Consider the following 19,157-nt stretch of genomic DNA (forward strand, 5'->3'; position numbering starts at 1 on the left):
ACGTCAGCATTTACTGTGTCAACAGTGCACTCCGTTTGCCACGTCAGCTTTTTTGGTTAGTTGAGTGACGGAAAGGACTAAAATAACAAGCGTTAATTGGATTAAGGACTAAAAGTGGTAAAATAGAAATGTAAGGACCAAAATAGAAATGACCCCAAAATGTAGGGACGAAAAGAGCATTTACGCCAATAATATAAACCAATTACCAAATATCACTATCACAAATCAAATTGCAATGAAACTAAGAAGTAAGAAGGAAAAACATAATCAATCTAAAAACCATATGTTCTCCTCCCCACATATATCTTTCGCTTGAACTCTATTGCAAGAAAGAAGTATTGCTACATCATCTGCAAAAGCTACGGCATGGCCCTCCCCATTCTCATGCTACAAAGTGATGATTTTACATTTTATCATCATGTCAACCAAAGATTGACATATATTTTGCTCAACTCATGCCATAATTCAAGGGAATTACGTGAAAAAAATCGCCTCCCATATAAATCTCAATTCTATTCTAATTTTAATCCATGATATTTAAAAAATCTAATAGTTTTCAATAAATCCAAACAAAATCAAATACATCAAATATCTCAATAAGATATACATATTTCGTGAAACAAATATGAAAAATAGGATATACATATTTCCTGAAGCAAATGTGATAAATTGCCTAATTACAGACAATGATATCATTTCAAACTAGGTGCCAAGAAATTGTGAGTGTTCGTTCAAGTGTTAATACAGATCCACACTTTCTAAAATGTAAAAAACATGATAATGAGGTTGAGTAGTAACACGCTCAGTGGTGTATTGGTGATACCCATGAGCTTACCTAAAAACCCAAATGATAATAGGAAAATGTTAACAAGCACCATGACAGTGGTGCTTATTAAGATTTTCCTATATGTGTCTCACTTAAAAAAAAAAAAAAAGAGAAAAATTTGTCAAAAAAGCTGTCAAAAACTGCAAAAAAAAAAAAAAAAAAAAAAACTGTTGTTACTATCAAAAGCTGTCAAAAAAAAATTGTTGTTCACACAACCCATGATAACATACCATAAGGTGTGGGGTGAGGATTACATAAGCAAACTCCATTTTTTATCTCAAAAAAAAGAAGAAAATGATATATATATATATATATATATATATACACATGATAATATACTATTTTTGAAAATAATTTTATCAGAAATTGAAAAAATTTTAACAATTTTTTCAATTTTTGCTAAATTTTTTTTTTCAGAAACAGAGTTGTTAAACGGCATACATTAACGGGATTTTTTTTTTTAGATCCCATAAGATCTTTACTGATGACGCCTGCAACTAGAATCAACCCTGAAGTTAGGACTTCATCCAAACTCCAAAAAGGGTCAGAAAAGTCAGGTGGGATCAAAAACACAAAAAGCCCACACAAAGGGGTATCTCTGCAAAAAATCCCCCTTTTTACTTTTTGTTTTCTGTCAACACACTTTCGCTCAATCAATCACGTCTTCTTTCCTCTAATGGCTTCACCTTCTCAACTCTTCTTCAACCCATACACTCTCTAAAACAACAACACTACCTCCTCATCCTAACCTCACCCCAGGAGGCACGCACAAAACCCCAAAAAAACCCACATGGCTCGTCGACAGATCATCCCTCTCCTCAACCAGCTCACCTCCTCCACGCGCCTCCCTCTCACGCGCTCCGTCACCTACATGCCACGACCGGGCGACGGCGCCCCACGCGCCGTGACCTTGATCCCCGGTGACGGGGTGGGCCCACTGGTGACAAACGCGGTCGAACAGGTGATGGAGGCCATGCACGCGCCGGTGTTCTTCGAGAAGTACGATGTACACGGGGACCTGAGCAGGGTCCCGCAGGAAGTGATCGAGTCGATTAAGAAAAACAAAGTGTGTCTGAAAGGTGGGCTTAGGACACCGGTGGGCGGTGGAGTCAGCTCGCTCAATGTTCAGTTGAGGAAAGAGCTGGATTTGTATGCTTCGTTGGTCAACTGTTTCAACCTTCCTGGGCTTCCTACGAGGCACGAAAATGTGGATATTGTTGTGATTCGAGAGAATACTGAGGGTGAGTACTCGGGTCTCGAGCATGAAGTTGTTCCTGGCGTTGTTGAAAGCCTCAAGGTACATTCTTTTTTGTTTTCATTTTCAACTTTTCAATTTCCAATTCTATGTTGTACAATCAAATTTTACTCTTTATGATTAGAGCATTGTTTTCATGTGGACCCCATCATTGATGTTACTTTTTATTACACAACAATTAAAAAAATGCTACACTAGCAGTCTAGCACTAATCGATAATGTTGTAAAGAGTATCATCTTTATATAAAAATACAATGGGTTATTTGTTGGAGTATCATTTAAATTTAGTTGTCATTAGTTAATTTAGCACTTTCTATGGAAAGAGATGGCTTTTAGGCTCTAATCCGTTGAGCTCTAGCTGAAATTTTACAGAGGGCGAGGTTGTGGGATCAAAACCTGTTGGATGCACAAAACCTTGGGCTGCCCAGTTTTATTATAATATTCAATGATGTTGCTATATTGGAATGCAGTACCAACAGTGTGATCTTCACTACCAACAATTAAATTTAATCGCGTGGCTTATTGATAATGTAACCACATGGGTGAAATTAAATGGGGAACCCAAGGTAGAACTACTAAGAAACTGTACCAAAGTTTTTCCCTTGATTAGAACCCCCTTATGGTTTTGGAGTAATAAAAACAAATAGTTTGTATGTTTTTCATTCCAATTGATGAATTTTCCAACTTTACGTAATTGTATATTGCTTTCCACACAACATTTTAACTTTAGGGTATGTTTGGAGTGGAGGAGGGAGATGGAGAAAGAGTATAGGGGAAAGAGATTAAAATATAAAGAAATTTAGTACATTCCATTCACCTTCCTTTCTCCTCCCTTCTCCTCTCCCACTTTCTCCCTGCACCCAAACATAGAGTTAGTTAGGCCTTAAATGGGGTTTAAAATTTAAAGTTTCTAAGCTTCATAGAAGATGTAGTACAATAATCATGTTCTTGGATTTGAAATCATAATGAGGTAATGAGTTTTGGCTCAAGTGCCACTTTCTTTTATCATAAGAATGAGTGGAGGGTGAGGTTGTTGGTTCAAAACTCACCGGATGCATGTGAAACGTATGAGAAAAAACAATGATAACAAAGCCTCAGTCCCCAAACTATGGGGTTGGCTATGGACTTTAACTAGACTAATTAGGGTTGATTACATGTATTCTTTCATGTTATATAATGTTATCCACAATTGTACTCTTTGTCACCTCCATAAAATTAGAAATAAAGCCTTGTACCTTATTCAGAAGGTTAAATTTTTTATCTTATGCAACATGTGCATGTCACAAGGAAGAATTTGTCAATTAGAACAAACCGATTCATTTTAGCCCAAGGCATGGGGAGCTTTAGTGTTGGTTCCTAAAATTTCTAATTATCTATCTATCTATAATGTATTATTATTATAAAGGGATTGTTTACAATTTGGGATTTGTTAGGTGATAACAAAGTTCTGCTCAGAACGTATTGCAAAATATGCCTTTGAGTATGCTTATCTGAACAACAGAAAAACGGTGACAGCTGTGCACAAAGCCAACATTATGAAACTTGCAGATGGTTTGTTTTTAGAATCTTGTCGGGAGATTGCAACAAAATATCCAAGTATCAAGTACAATGAGGTTATTGTGGACAATTGCTGCATGCAACTTGTTTCGAAGCCTGAGCAATTCGATGTTATGGTAAGTAACCTTGAGAATTTTTTTAGTTCTAATGGAAGCACTTGTTTATTGTGACTTGATATTTGATATTATGCATCTAGAAGTTGTCATTATTAGACTTAAATTCCTGCAATATAAGTGATAAAATTCTTGGTGAACTATTCTTTTAATGGAGTGAGGAACAATGTTTTGTTAAGTACTAGATACTGTTGTATATATGGGTGGGATGAGCTTGACTTGAATTGAACGATTCAGTTTGGTTTGGTAACCAATGGTGTTGCAAGTTACAAGTCTTTTTGTGGTTGATATAGAGATGGTCCCTGTCTTTGAATTCTTATGGCTGTCAAGTTGATGCTGATGGATATTGGGTTGTTAATGCTTATTCAATAGAAATAGCAATGTACTTGTCTTCAAATTCTTATGACTGTCATGTTGATGCTGATAGATATTGGGTTGTTAATGCTTTTTCAATAGAAATAGCAATGAAGTGGAAAAATATATCTGAACACGATTGAGCAATGAAGTGTTGGATTGGATGTTTCGAAGCAATAATTTTTTCCCCTCTTGCTTATTATAATTATTGTTGTTGTACTGCTACTGCTTCAAGTGAAAAGTTTATCAGATCCTTTTTTTTTTTTGGCTTGACCAATAGAAAAAAAAAGTTGGATTAGGACCAAAACCTTTTGAGTTGCAGGCACAATATCTGTCTTGGCTTGTGGAGAATATCATATAGGTGCATATGTTCACAAAAGAAGTTTAGCCTGGGCTCAACCCCGCTGGTGAATAGTTTATATTTAAAGAATACCATATATAAGAAGTGATCTAGAGCCAGTTAGATTGTGGAGCATGCTTTATTTACAGATATGCTATAGCAGAGGTAGAAATCTTTACTCAAAAATGAATCGATTTTCATGATAAAATTTTTGAGCTGGACCTGGCTTGTGTTTTATTGTAGTGCTCTGCTCAAGTAGCCAAATAATCTGCTTAGCTTGACTAGTTTTTGAAGCTATGTGAGTACAGATTTGTTGTTTGATGTGATCAAAACATTGTTCCTCCTTTTACTGTATTCCTCAAATCATGGTCTCTTGCATTTCGCCCTCATTGTTGATTTAAATTCCAAGTTCTTTGTGAAACTCTTGATTCCTTCCTTCCTTTCAAGGGCTTTGGGCACATTTCTTATTACCGTTTGACCTGCTGAGTAATTAGCAAAGTCATGTTTCTGGAGTCCTTTAAACCTTGGGCGTTTGGTCTTCTACTTTTACCTGGCCAGTTGAAACTTTTGACCTTCCCAGCCACTGATGGAGATTTTTTTTTTGGGCAGGTGACTCCTAATCTTTATGGAAATCTAGTGGCAAATACAGCAGCTGGTATTGCTGGAGGCACTGGTGTCATGCCAGGAGGTAATAATCATGATCTTACAAGTTCTAATTTTTTCTTTAATTTTGTGTTTCATGATGTGAACATATTAAGTTGGCCTCTTCGTGGCATGGATCTGTTCAAGAGAGGCTGAGGATAACCATCTGTTGTTTAAATATTTTATCTTACTGGTGTCTGATAAAAGCATATTTGACCAGTAAAAAAAGAAAAAGTAAAATGAAAGGATAAAAATCTTCTGAACTCTTTTTCTTTTGTGTCTCATTTGGTGATTGGTAACTGCAGGCAATGTGGGGGCTGATCATGCTGTGTTTGAGCAAGGTGCTTCAGCAGGAAACGTGGGAAAGGACAAGATCGTACAACAAAAGAAGGCAAATCCCGTAGCTTTGCTTCTGTCATCAGCCATGATGCTTAGGCATCTCCAGTTTCCTTCATTTGCTGATCGGCTTGAGACTGCAGTGAAGCGTGTAATCTCCGAGGGCAAGTACCGAACAAAAGACCTTGGTGGAGACAGCAGCACCCAAGAGGTGGTTGATGCTGTCATTGCTAATCTGAACTAGTTGATTAGGACTCGCCACCATATTTCTCAGCCATCACCTGCCTATGTTGATTCCCCCCAACCATTCGCATGGTTTGATTTATATATACAGTTTGTTCTGCATACAACATCCTGCTTATCAGAAAGCGTGAGAGTTTTCTTCATACAATTTCTCAATTTGATGAAAGGTTGACATTGTTTCTCCTTTCCTATAAGGCCATGTAGTCTGTTTTAACTCAATTTTGTTTGTCTTCTGTAATTTTACTCGCCAAGATATTTCACTTTGAAATAAAAGAAAAGTGTGCATTTCAGCATTTGGTAGGTTGATGGCTGTGAGGGTTGATTTTGAGATGAATTTTGGGCCTATCACTCACTTTAATATAAATGGGAGGCTAGTTGTGCATCGTGAAGAATCAATTAGACACCCAACTCAACAATAACAGCCGGTCTCAGGCCTAAGAAAAGGAGGAGGTTTGAATAGGTTGACTAATTTAAAATTTAATCATTATATAATGAATGGGCCCATGACAATGCTTGTTAGAACGTCTCTTATTAGCAACGTCTTGCATTGGAATACATATAATTGATCCTAATTAATTTATTGAGAATTTATAAATACCAAATAAATTTGGGATGGAGGTTTTGTTCTTATTTGGTCAACTAAAGGGGTTCATTTTAGAATTACAGTTGATCGTTTTACTATTACATTATCCCTTTTTCAGTGAGTTGTGTTTGTTGGTGTCCTTGTTTGATAAATAGAAGTACTAGATGGTTGAAGTATCAGATATTTTTATTTATTTATTTAAAGTCTTAGGCTGAAAATATGCGAGAGGGTGAATTCGGTCCCAACCTGGGTTTGCAATTCGAACTAGGGATGCCAAAATCCAACTCTTAGGGTGTGTTTGTTTGGAGGTGAAATAAGGTGAATGGAAAACTTTGGAGAGAAAATAGGAAGGAAAATTTTTTTGGAGTGTGTTTGGTTGAGTGGAGAGGAAGGAAAATAAATTGTGGGGTTCATGTGTTTTCTCTTCGGGCCCATAAAAAAGTTCTCTCCCTAAAATGAAGAGAAAATTAAAAGGAGAAAATGAGGCTGCTTAATGGATGAATATGCTCATATGCACTTGCACATTGCCTCTGCCAAATTTTTTTTTTTTTTTTCTTTTCCATTCTTAGCACGTTGCCTCTGCTAATTTTTCTTTTCTTTTCCTTTCCTGGGCACGTTGTCTCTCCCAAATTTTTTTTTTTTTTGGATTTCCTGGGCTATGGGTATGATATTTGTTTTGTTTTGTTTTTTGTTTTTTTTTTTTTTTTGGGGACATGATTTTTTTTTTTAATAAATTGGATGATTATTTTTTTTTTTTGGTCACTTTTTTTTGTTTTAATTGACCATAATTTTTTAACTAGGGTATATGAGTAAATTTATACAAACTCACTTTTTCCATCATTTCACTTTTCTACTCCCAACCAAACAAAAATGAGAGAAATTAAAATCTTTTATATCCTCCCGCTTTTCCATTCTCTTCTATTTTTCTATCCTCTCACTTTTCCACCCCTCCAGCCAAACGAACCCTTAAAGAAAAACTTTAAAATATGTTAATATTACAAATCACGAATGGACAACAAATAAACATATGATTGTTTGTTATATCACATGGTTATCACCATGAAATAGTAAAAATATGAGAATAAAAAAATAAAAATCATATATGGTTCTAGTATTTTTTTGTCCCTATGGAATACCTATGGATTTAAGATAATTATATTGTAATGATATGTGGTGAGTTGTAGCAAAACTAGTGTAATATGTTATGGTTTTAGCATTTTTTTTCCTATGAATTTAGGATAATTATATTGTAATTATATGGTTTAGTGGATAAACAAAGTTCTTATTTCTGTTTTCAACCATGTAGTTAAGGGTCGAAGAGAATGTAGTATTAGACCTTGTATCAAGTGCATGTATTGCCTCACCTCAATGTGAAAGGGGCAATACATGCATTGGATGCATGGTATATCTTTTTGTTAGAGAGAGATAGAGGTATATTGCCGTCCCATGGACCTAACTTTAATTAAATGTTAGAAGGGCCTTAGAGCAACCACATCAGTTCGTGTATTATACACACCCATTTTTACACTAAAAACTTACTTTTTCTATTTTACACATTCATTTTTACAAAATACCAACATCAGTTCATCTATTCTACCATCTTATTTATTTAAATAATCATTTTCTTACTTTTCTTATTATTATTTTATCTCAAACCCTCTCTCTCCACTCACGAGACTCTGTTCTAGAGTCTTCTCTGAAACTCCTTTCTATTCCAAGATTTTCACTCCTCTCTATTCCAAACTTTCTGAACTTTCGATCCAAGTAGGGAGCACGGTGCCGAGAAGAACTCCGATCCAAGCACGATGAGAAGAACGCCGATCCCAGCACTTCGATCCAAGCACGCCGATCTGCCACAAGTGCTGATCCACTCTCTCTGTCTCCGTTGGTGTGTCCGTTTGTGGGTGTGTTTGGTTTTGTGGTGTCTTTGGGTGATTTTGTTGTTGATTTTGTGGTTGATTTTTGATTTTTGTGGTTGATTTTTGATTTTGACTGTGGGAGTGTGTGTATCAGAGGAAGAAGCAGATGATGATGTTGGTTGTGCAGATGGAGAACAGAGAGAAAAAAAACGAGCGAAATTAGAAATTATTATAATAATGTATAGACAAGCTATAGTAACCGTGTATATATGCACGGTTACTGTAGCTCATGGAAATTTTTAGAAGATTTTACACAGTTTTACATGAGCTGATGTGGGAGTTTTTTTGGCCAAAATGTGTAAAATTAAGAAGTTTTTGTATTATAGAAGAGTATCCACCAGCTGATGTGGATGCTCTTACATTTCCTTTTTCTAATTTAAGATGTTCACTTACATGGTCATTGGGCCAAACTTCTTGTACAATTGGGTCTCAACTGTGTTTGGGATAGTCACATTTGGGCCTAGACAAGCCAAGCGAGTAAGGCAATTTATGGGTCTGATAAATGATTTTCTCAAAGATCCCATGGAAATTCCAAGCCTATAACATGCCAAACCTAAAACGAAAAATGTGGCTATCAAGTAAATAAAATAAAAAAATAAATTTGGCTATTGAATAATTATTCACGTGTACTGCGGGACAGGAGCTTCAATTATCTTTAAGCATTTCCAAGCGCCACTAGCTATTTTTGGCGAAAAACACATTTTAGTCCCTACATTTTCAGGCGATTCCCATTTTAGTCCCTAAATTTTATTTTTACTGTTTTTAGTCCCTATCCTGAAAAACGCTTTTTATTTTGGTCCCTGCTGTTACTGATGTAACGAAAATTGCACAGCTGACAAACGGCATGCACTGTTGGCCTGATGTGGCCATTAAAATAATAATAAAAAATGCCTCAGCATTTAAATTAAAAAAATTAATTTATTAATTTTAATTAAATAAAAAAATTAAAAAACAGAATTTAAAACTAAAAATTATATGAATTAAGATCTAAATATGTCTTGAACAAGAACAACAAGAACACAAGCTCAAATCCAAGAACACAAACCCAGAAATTAAAAAAAAAAAAAAAAAAAACCCCCATCAAAGCATTAGTTCAAACCCACTCCAACCTCCGCCGATCCAAACCCACGCACACATCACAGCACACACCCAGTTTCGGTCACGCCCAAATCAACCTAGAAACCCACTGAGAAACCCACCGATCCAAACCCACGCACACATCACAGCACACACCCAGCTCCAGTCACGCTCAGATCAACCCAGAAATCCACCACCCAACAAATACCAAATCAGAACAATCACTTACCCAAACCACAACTTACTAATTTGTTTTCCGTTTCACTCAATGGAGATATCTCACAATCCACACTGATCTAAGCTCCATGCTGATCTGAGAGTGAGGACCGTTTAGTTCTCCACCAAAAAAAAAAAAAAACTAAGCTCCGATCTGAGAATGAGGAAGGATAGAGAGACTGAGATCTACGGATTCGACGATCCAAACCCAGAAATTGATGCGTTAGCTATGGGTTCAAAAGGGTTTTTCAGTTTGGGTTTTTCTTTTACACTAATGATTGTTTTTTCAATAGTGTTAGGGGAGATGGTTTTTGGGGACTAACGTTTTTGAGAGATGAGTTTTCGGGGAAGGAGAGTTTTTTTATTATCCGGTTCTAGTTTTAGTTAATAGAAGAAGTGTCAGGTGGATAAATAGTGAAAAATACCTTCTTCTTTTTTTTGTTTGTTTTTTTAATTTCTGGGTTTGTGTTCTTGGATTTGAGTTTGTGTTCTTATTGTTCTTGTTCAAGACACACTTAGATCTCAATTCATATGATTTTTAGTTTTTAATTCTGTTTTTAATTTTTTTTATTTAGTTAAAATTAATAAATTAATTTTTTTTAATTTAAATGCTGATGTGGCATTTTTTATTATTATTTTAATGGCCACGTCAAGCCAACAGTGCATGCCATTTGCCAGCTATGCAATTTCCGTTTCTGATGTAACGGCAAGGACCAAAATAAAAAGCGTTTTTCAGGATAGGGACTAAAAATACTAAAAATAAAATTTAGGGACTAAAATAAAAATCGCCTGAAAATATAGGAACTAAAATGTGTTTTTCGCCTTAAAACAATAGTTGAACGTTGAAATAAGATTTACAAAAGTGAGGATAATAAATAATAATGGCGGATGACTCACATTCACATGGTGTGTCCTTTTTCATTCACACCTGGTCCTATGGATGAATGAAAAAGCCAATAACTTTGATTTTGTTTAGGAGGCATTTTCTTCGTTTTACCTTTTTTTGTCATATTTAAAAAGTTAAATTTTTAAAGAGAAAATCTTGTCTATCTTTTAAAAATATATAAGTTTTCAAAATTATTTTAAAAAAATTTATTAAAAAATTAAATTAGTAAATTAAGAGGAATATAATAAAAATATTAGTAAATTAATCACTTTTATTTTTAAAAATAGGATATTATCGTGAGACATCTCAAAATAAAATAGAAGACAAAAAAAAAAAAAAAAAAAATGAAACAGAGGGAGTATTTGACTGTCTTTAGGAGTGGAGTGAGAATAGGCAATTCCAATAACAAACTTCCAACAACTTTCCTTAACTCTGCAACATAGAACTATAATAGTGTTTCTCTTCACTTATTGTCTCTCTATTTTTTTTTTCTCTCTCTCAAACTGAGCACACACAAAGTTTTTTCTACCACCAAATCGTTCAAGCCTGCTCGCATCCTCAAGGTCCTATCTCTTCTCTTATGCTATGTTTTGTGTGAATTCTCTGTTTTATTTCTTTCTTTCGTTCTTTTTATATTTATTTATATGTTTCAATTTCTCTTTGGATGATGAGAAAGCAGAGGGAAAGAGGAGGAACATATTTTTTTTCCTGGGTTTTGACTTTTTTGTTTTATAGTATCTGAATTTCTCCTCTTATACCAACAGTGATTGTTAAATTACAAACACAGAGGAAGCTTTTGTAATGATTTAACGTTAGTTAAATAAATTTCTGCATAAATAATAACCATAATAACGTGAGTTATCATTTTTGTATAAAAAATAAACAAACGAAAAATGTTGACTTATATCAAAGAACATTCTTCTCATTTGTGTGATGAGTGGATGGGAACTGCTGTTTGCTTTATATCTTCTTCTCATCTCAAATTTTCACTATCTTGTCGGTTGATAGCAAATGGAAAAGTAATGTCTGCTAGAATAGACGATGGTTATTACTATTCATTGGGTTTATTATCAGATCATATTTATCTATGTTATTTGCTTCCTCAATTGTACAAGGAGGAGGACATAAAATTACTGAACGAATGTGAAGCAAGTGAATTGAGTCAGATTGGCATTAAAATTGAAACTAAAGATTCAGGCATAGAGGTGAAGAAATGTGGGTTCCGAATGGTATACAAGAAAGACATAGAAGGTCTCAACTGAACTATGGCTTAGAGTAGCAACACCAGCATCATTCCTTATGAGGACTTGGATGTTAAAAAAGCAAAGAAAATTTGTGATGATTACGATTGGGCTGGACCTAGTGGAGAAGGAAGCCCTAATGATGTGCCCCATGGTAACTCTAATAGTGAAGAGTATTTTGAATGGGGTGAGGAGATCAGTGATTAGCAGGAATCTAGATGGAATTGGAGAATGGGTTAAAATACTCTGTAAGTCAATGAATCTAAATTAATTCCTATTTTTCTCTTGATTACCTGTAATTCATTGTATTTTTTTTATTAATCTTAGTTTTGCCGATTATTGCATTATCGTTTGTCATATACCTTTGTTTGATTTAATTTTAAATTCTAAATAGGTATATTGCTAGCTGCAGCTTAATCCAACAAGGGCATCATTGAAGATTGTTGAACTTCTTTGTCTTTTTTTCTTAATTTTAAAGTTTTGTTGTTTGTTGCTTTATCTTTTTTCCCTTTCCTTTGAATTGATTGTCTTTACATATTATATATGTGAACTCATGTATAGATCACAATCACAATGATTAGTATAGCTAGATGTAGCATCCAGCTTCCTTGAAGGTTTTCTTCGGTTGTTTACTAATCTTCAACCAAAGAAAGTGCTCTTTTTCTGTTTAAGAGTTCAACTGATTTTTATATTCTTTTTTTCGATTTTCTGCTCTTCTGTGAAATTTTTATTATTTTAAAGTAGGATAACAATTATAAAATTTATTAAAATGATTTGCATTAGCATGGTTGGGATGTTGTTAATGTGATTTTATAAAGCAACAAACTTCAGAATAAAATTGCTGTTAGTGGATGTTCAAAATTTCAAACATTTGGAGCTTGAGCAAAACTTACTTTTATGAGTAATTATAGCGGATATGCAAAGTTTCCTCATTGACCAAATATTTCAACTTACTTTTATTAGTCTCTACATTCTTCATAATTGATTTGTCAGTCAACCTAAAAGGATCTATATCTGCATCGATGAGGTTTTGGTAATTTGTTTAATTTGTAAATAGATGTGTGATAAACAACTTAATAAAAAGCTCTCACCGGAGACAATCTTTTCTGCTAGAAGCTTTTAATTTTGATTTATCTATCACCACAACATGTTTTGAATGACTATATATTGCTTGATAGACATGCCATGATGAATCAATGATTTACCATTATAGAATATTGAATAGTAAGTATTACTAAATGGCCTTAGCTATGTGCAGCTTTTGTTCTGCAATGTAAGGAAATCATCATTCACATCATTGTCCTATCATCTATGTAATGCTTGTGTAGAAGCATTAATGAGACATTGATCGAGTTTAAAAGAACATGGGTGCTACGACATGAATTATGTAAAATTCACAGTTTAAAATTCTTAATTATTTAAGTTTTTACCATAAGACTTTTGCGAGCATCTTGTTGCACTTGAATGTTTTTCCACCTTTCTAAAACTTTCACTCTCAATCAAATTGTTAGTTTTTTAGATCATTGTAGGCTAGATTGTTTAAAAGAGCAGGGTCCCGCAGGAAGTGATCGAGTCGATTAAGAAAAACAAAGTGTGTCTGAAAGGTGGGCTTAGGACACCGGTGGGCGGTGGAGTCAGCTCGCTCAATGTTCAGTTGAGGAAAGAGCTGGATTTGTATGCTTCGTTGGTCAACTGTTTCAACCTTCCTGGTCTTCCTACGAGACATGAAAATGTGGATATTGTTGTGATTCGAGAGAATACTGAGGGTGAGTACTCGGGTCTTGAGCATGAAGTTGTTCCTGGCGTTGTTGAAAGCCTCAAGGTACATCTTTTTTGTTTTGTTTTCATTTTTAACTTTGTACAATCGAATTTTACTTTTTATGGTTGTTAGTTAGTGTTACATCTTGCTATGTGTCATGTTGTGATTAGAGCATTGTTTTCATGTGGACCCCCATCTTTGATGTTACTTTTTATTACACAACAATTAAAAAATGCTACACCAGCTGTCTAGCACTAATCGATAATGTTGTAAAGAGTAATGCTAGGAATACCGAATTTGTCACAACTTGTCGTCACATGGTAAGTTGTGATTGACAAAGGTGTGATCTGTTACACTATCATCTTTATATAAAAATACAATGGGTTATTTGTTGGAGTATCATTTAAATTTAGTTGTCATTAGTTAATTTAGCACTTTCTATGGAAAGAGATGGCTTTTAGGCTCTAATCCGTTGAGCTCTAGTTGAAATTTTACAGAGGGCGAGGTTATGGGATCAAAACCTGTTGGATGCACAAAACCTTGGGCTGCCCAGTTAATTATAATATTCAATGATGTTGCTACATTGGAATGCAGTACCAACGGTGTGATCTTCACTACCAACAATTAAATTTAATTGCACGGCTTATTGATAATGTAACCACATGGGTGAAATTAAATTGGGAACCCAAGGTAGAACTCCTAAGAAATTGTACCAAAGTTTTGCCTTTGATTAGAACCCCCTTATGGTTTTGGAATAATAAAAACAAATAGTTTGTATGTTTTTCATTCCAATTGATGAATTTTCCAACTTTACGTAAATGTATTTTGCTTTCAACACAACATTTTTACTTTAGGGTATGTTTGGAGTGGAGGAGGGAGATGGAGAAAGAGTATAGAGGAAAGAGGTTAAAATATATAGAAATTTGGTACATTCCGTTCACCTTCCTTTCTCCTCTCTTCTCCTCTCCCACCTTCTCGTTGCACCCAAACATAGAGTTAGTTAGGCCTTAAATGGGGTTTAAAATTTAAAGTTTCTAAGCTTCATAGAAGATGTAGTACAATGATCATGTTCTTGGATTTGAAATCATAATGAGGTAATGAGTTTTAGCTCAAGTGCCAGTTTCTTTTATCATAAGAACGAGTGGAGGGTGAGGTTGTTGGTTCAAAACTCACCGGATGCATGTGAAACGTATGAGAAAAAACAATGATAACAAAGCCTTAGTCCCCAAACTATGGGGTTGGCTATGGACTTTAACTAGACTAATTAGGGTTGATTACATGTATTCTTTTATGTTATATAATGTTATCCACAATTGTACTCTGTCACCTCCATAAAATTAGAAATAAAACCTTGTACCTTATTCACAAGGTTAAATTTTGTATCTTATGCAACATGTGCATGTCACAAGGAAGAATTTGTCAATTGGAACAAACCGATTCATTTTAGCCCAAGGCATGGGGAGTTTTAGTGTTGGTTCCTAAAATTTCTAATTATCTATCTATCTATCATGTATTATTATTATAAAGGGATTGTTTACAATTTGGGATTTGTTAGGTGATAACAAAGTTCTGCTCAGAACGTATTGCAAAATATGCCTTTGAGTATGCTTATCTGAACAACAGAAAAACGGTGACAGCTGTGCACAAAGCCAACATTATGAAACTTGCAGATGGTTTGTTTTTAGAATCTTGTCGGGAGATTGCAACAAAATATCCAAGTATCAAGTACAATGAGGTTATTGTGGACAATTGCTGCATGCAACTTGTTTCGAAGCCTGAGCAATTCGATGTTATGGTAAGTAACCTTGAGAATTTTTTTAGTTCTAATGGAAGCACTTGTTTATTATGACTTGATATTTGATATTATGCATCTAGAAGTTGTCATTATTAGACTTAAATTCCTGCTATATAAGTGATAAAATTCTTGGTGAACTATTCTTTTAATGGAGTGAGGAACAATGTTTTGTTAAGTACTAGATACTGTTGTATATATGGGTGGGATGAGCTTGACTTGAATTGAACGATTCAGTTTGGTTTGGTAACCAATGGTGTTGCAAGTTACAAGTCTTTTTGTGGTTGATATAGAGATGGTCCCTGTCTTTGAATTCTTATGGCTGTCAAGTTGATGCTGATGGATATTGGGTTGTTAATGCTTATTCAATAGAAATAGCAATGTACTTGTCTTCAAATTCTTATGACTGTCATGTTGATGCTGATAGATATTGGGTTGTTAATGCTTATTCAATAGAAATAGCAATAAAGTGGAAAATATATATCTGAACACGATTGAGCAATGAAGTGTTGGATTGGATGTTTCGAAGCAATAATTTTTTCCCCTCTTGCTTATTATAATTATTGTTGTTGTACTGCTACTGCATCAAGTGAAAAGTTTATCAGATCCTTTTTTTTTTGGCTTGACCAATAGGAAAAAAAAAAGTTGTATTAGGACCAAAAACTTTTGAGTTGCAGGCACAATATCTGGCTTGGCTTGTGGAGAATATCATATAGGTGCATATGTTCACAAAGAAGTTTAGCCTGGGCTCAACCCCGCTGGTGAATAGTTTATATTTAAAGAATACCATATATAAGAAGTGATCTAGAGCCAGTTAGATTGTGGAGCATGCTTTATTTACTGATATGCTATAGCAGAGGTAGAAATCTTTACTCAAAAATGAATCGATTTTCATGATAAAATTTTTGAGCTGGACCTGGCTTGTGTTTTATTGTAGTGCTCTGCTCAAGTAGCCAAATAATCTGCTTAGCTTGACTAGTTTTTGAAGCTATGTGATTTCAGATTTGTTGTTTTGATGCGATCAAAACATTGTTCCTCCTTTTATTGTATTCCTCAAATCATGGTCTCTTGCATTTTGCCCTCATTGTTGATTTAAATTCCAAGTTCTTTGTGAAACTCTTGATTCCTTCCTTCCTTTCAAGGGCTTTGGGCACATTTCTTATTACCATTTGGCCTGCTGAGTAATTAGCTAAGTCATGTTTCTGGAGTCCTTTAAACCTTGGGCGTTTGGTCTTCTACTTTTACCTGGCCAGTTGAAACTTTTAGCCTTCCCAGCCACTGATGGAGATTTTTATTTTTATTTTTCGGCAGGTGACTCCTAATCTTTATGGAAATCTAGTGGCAAATACAGCAGCCGGTATTGCTGGAGGCACTGGTGTCATGCCAGGAGGTAATAATCATGATCTTACAAGTTCTAATTTTTTCTTTAATTTTGTGTTTCATGATGTGAACATATTAAGTTGGCCTTTTTGTGGCATGGATCTGTTCAAGAGATGCTGAGGATAACCATCTGTTGTTTAAATGTTTTATCTTACTGGTGTCTGATAAAAGCATATTTGACCAGAAAAAAAAAGAAAAAGTAAAATGAAAGGATAAAATTCTTCTGAACTCTTTTTCTTTTGTGTCTCATTTGGTGATTGGTGACTGCAGGCAATGTGGGGGCTGATCATGCTGTGTTTGAGCAAGGTGCTTCAGCAGGAAACGTGGGAAAGGACAAGATCGTACAACAAAAGAAGGCAAATCCCGTAGCTTTGCTCCTGTCATCAGCCATGATGCTTAGGCATCTCCAGTTTCCTTCATTTGCTGATCGGCTTGAGACTGCAGTGAAGCGTGTAATCTCTGAGGGCAAGTACCGAACAAAAGACCTTGGTGGAGACAGCAGCACCCAAGAGGTGGTTGATGCTGTCATTGCTAATCTGGACTAGTTGATTAGGAATCGCCACCGTATTTCTCAGCCATCACCTCTCATGGTTTGATTTATATATACAGTTTGTTCCACATACAACATCCTGCCTATCAGAAAGCGTGAGAGTTTTCTTCATACAATTTCTCAATTTGATTAAAGGTTGACATTGTTTCTCCTTTCCTATAAGGCCATGTAGTCTGTTTTAACTCAATTTTGTTTGTCTTCTGTAATTTTACGCCCCAAGATATTTCACTTTGAAATAAAAGAAAAGTGTGCATTTCAGCATTTGGTAGGTTGATGGCTGTGAGGGTTGATTTTGAGATGTTTGGCTAAAGGGAATTTTGGGCCTATCACTCACTTTAATATAAATAGGAGGCTAGTTGTGGATTATCCAAAAAAAAAAAAGGAGGCTAGTTGTGCATCGTGAAGAATCACTTAGACACCAACTCAACAATAACAATCGGTCTCAGGCATAAGAAAAGGAGGAGGTTCCAATAGGTTGACTAATATAAAATTAATCATTATATAATGAATGGGCCCATGACAATACTTGTTAGAACGTCTCTTATTACCAACATCATGCATTGATCTTAATTAATTTATTGAGAATTTATAAATACCCAAGTAAATTTGAAATGGAGGTTTTGTTGTTATTTGGTCAACTAAAGGGGTTCATTTTAGAATTACAGTTGATCGTTTTACTATTACATTATCCCTTTTTCAATGAGCTGTGTTTGTTGGTGTCCTTGTTGATTAATAGAACTATAGAAGTACTAGACGGTTGAAGTATCGGAATTTTTTTTAGGCTGAAAATAATGCGAGAGGGTGAATTCGGTCCCAACCCGGGTTTGCAGTTCGAACCAAGGATGCCAAAATCTAACTCTTAGGGTGTGTTTGTTTAGAGGTGAAATAAGGTGGATGGAAAATTTTGGAGAGAAAATGGAAAGAAAAATTTTTTGGATTGTGTTTGGTTGGGTGGAGAGAAAGGAAAATAAAAGGTGGGGCCTAGATGTTTTCTCTCTGGGCCTACCAAAAAGTTCTCTCTCCAAAATGGAGAGAAAACTAAAGGGAGAAAATAAGATTGCTTAATAGACGAAAATGCTCATATGCACTTGCACATTGCCTCTACCAATTTTTTATTTTTATTTTTTTCTTTTCCTTTCCTGGCACGTTGCTTCTGCCATTTTTTTTTTCTTTTCCTTTCTTGGTCACGTTGTCTCTCCCAAATTTTTTTTCCCTCTTCCTTTCCTAGATGTTGCCTTCTTCTTCTTCTTCTTCTTCTTCCTTTTTTTGGGATTTCCTGGGCTATGGGTATCATATTTGTTTTATTTTGTTTTTTTTTTTTGCGACATGATTTTTTTTTTATAATAAATTAGGTGATTTTTTTTTATCACTTTTTTGTTTTATTTGACTATCATTTTTTAACTAGGGTATATGAGTAAATTTATGCAAATTCATTTTTTCTATCCTTCCACTTTTCTACTCCCAACCAAACAAAAATGAGAGAAATTAAGATATTTTCTATCCTCCCACTTTTCCATTCTCTTATATTTTTCTATTCTCACTTTTCCACCCCTCCAACCAAAAGAACCCTCAAAGAAAAACTTCAAAATATGTTAATATTACAATATATATATATATATATATATATAATATTACAAATCACGAATGGACAAAAAATAAGCATATTATTGTTTGTTATATCACATGGTTATCACCATAAAATAGTAAAAATATGAGAATAAAAAAATAAAAATCATATATGGTTCTAGTAATTTTCTTTCCTATGGATTTAAGATAATTATATTGTAATGATATGTGGTGAGTTGTAGCAAAACTAGTGTAATATGTTATGGTTTTAGCATTTTTTTTCCTATGAAATACCTATGGATTTAGGATAATTATATTGTAATTATATGGTTTAGTGGTTAAACAAAGTTCTTATTTCTGTTTTCGTTAAGGGTTGAAGAAGATGTGGTATTAGACCTTGTATCAGGTGCATATATCGCCTCACCCCAATGTGAAGGGGGTAATACATGCATCGGATGCATGGTATATCTTCTTGTTAGAGAGAGAGACAAAGATAGATGTACATTGTCGTCCCATGAACCT

The 19,157-nt window shown here is 34.7% G+C and overlaps 1 protein-coding gene across 3 annotated transcripts; it reads left to right on the plus strand.

The window, feature by feature from the left end:
• Positions 1 to 1,334: 1,334 nt before the first annotated feature.
• LOC115967574 (isocitrate dehydrogenase [NAD] regulatory subunit 1, mitochondrial) lies at positions 1,335 to 17,290 on the plus strand. Of its 3 annotated transcripts, XM_031086694.1 has the most exons (5): positions 1,335 to 1,853; positions 13,141 to 13,410; positions 14,903 to 15,142; positions 16,451 to 16,529; positions 16,790 to 17,290. In XM_031086694.1, exons 1-5 carry the CDS (start codon positions 1,617 to 1,619, stop codon positions 17,062 to 17,064), a joined length of 1,101 nt encoding a protein of 366 aa, XP_030942554.1. In that variant the 5' UTR covers positions 1,335 to 1,616; the 3' UTR covers positions 17,065 to 17,290. The 3 variants fall into 3 exon arrangements, with proteins under 3 accessions (XP_030942554.1, XP_030942555.1, XP_030942553.1); XM_031086695.1 differs by lacking the exons at positions 13,141 to 13,410; positions 14,903 to 15,142; positions 16,451 to 16,529; positions 16,790 to 17,290 and adding exons at positions 3,527 to 3,754; positions 5,055 to 5,133; positions 5,393 to 5,966 and having other exon boundaries at positions 1,351 to 2,123; XM_031086693.1 differs by lacking the exons at positions 13,141 to 13,410; positions 14,903 to 15,142; positions 16,451 to 16,529; positions 16,790 to 17,290 and adding exons at positions 3,515 to 3,754; positions 5,055 to 5,133; positions 5,393 to 5,966 and having other exon boundaries at positions 1,353 to 2,123.
• The last annotated feature ends 1,867 nt before the right edge of the window (positions 17,291 to 19,157 follow it).

This window comes from Quercus lobata, chromosome 11, assembly GCF_001633185.2.
Source record: "Quercus lobata isolate SW786 chromosome 11, ValleyOak3.0 Primary Assembly, whole genome shotgun sequence".
NCBI classification, from domain to species: Eukaryota; Viridiplantae; Streptophyta; class Magnoliopsida; order Fagales; family Fagaceae; genus Quercus; species Quercus lobata.

Coding starts and splice junctions, on each gene's coding strand:
- LOC115967574 (XM_031086694.1), top strand. CDS start 1,617: ATGGCTCGTCGACAGATCATCCCTCTCCTCAACCAGCTCACCTCCTCC. Junction 1,854..13,140: donor TACACGGGGACCTGAGCAGG/GTCCCGCAGGAA, acceptor TAAAAGAGCAGG/GTCCCGCAGGAAGTGATCGA. Junction 16,530..16,789: donor CACTGGTGTCATGCCAGGAG/GTAATAATCATG, acceptor TGGTGACTGCAG/GCAATGTGGGGGCTGATCAT.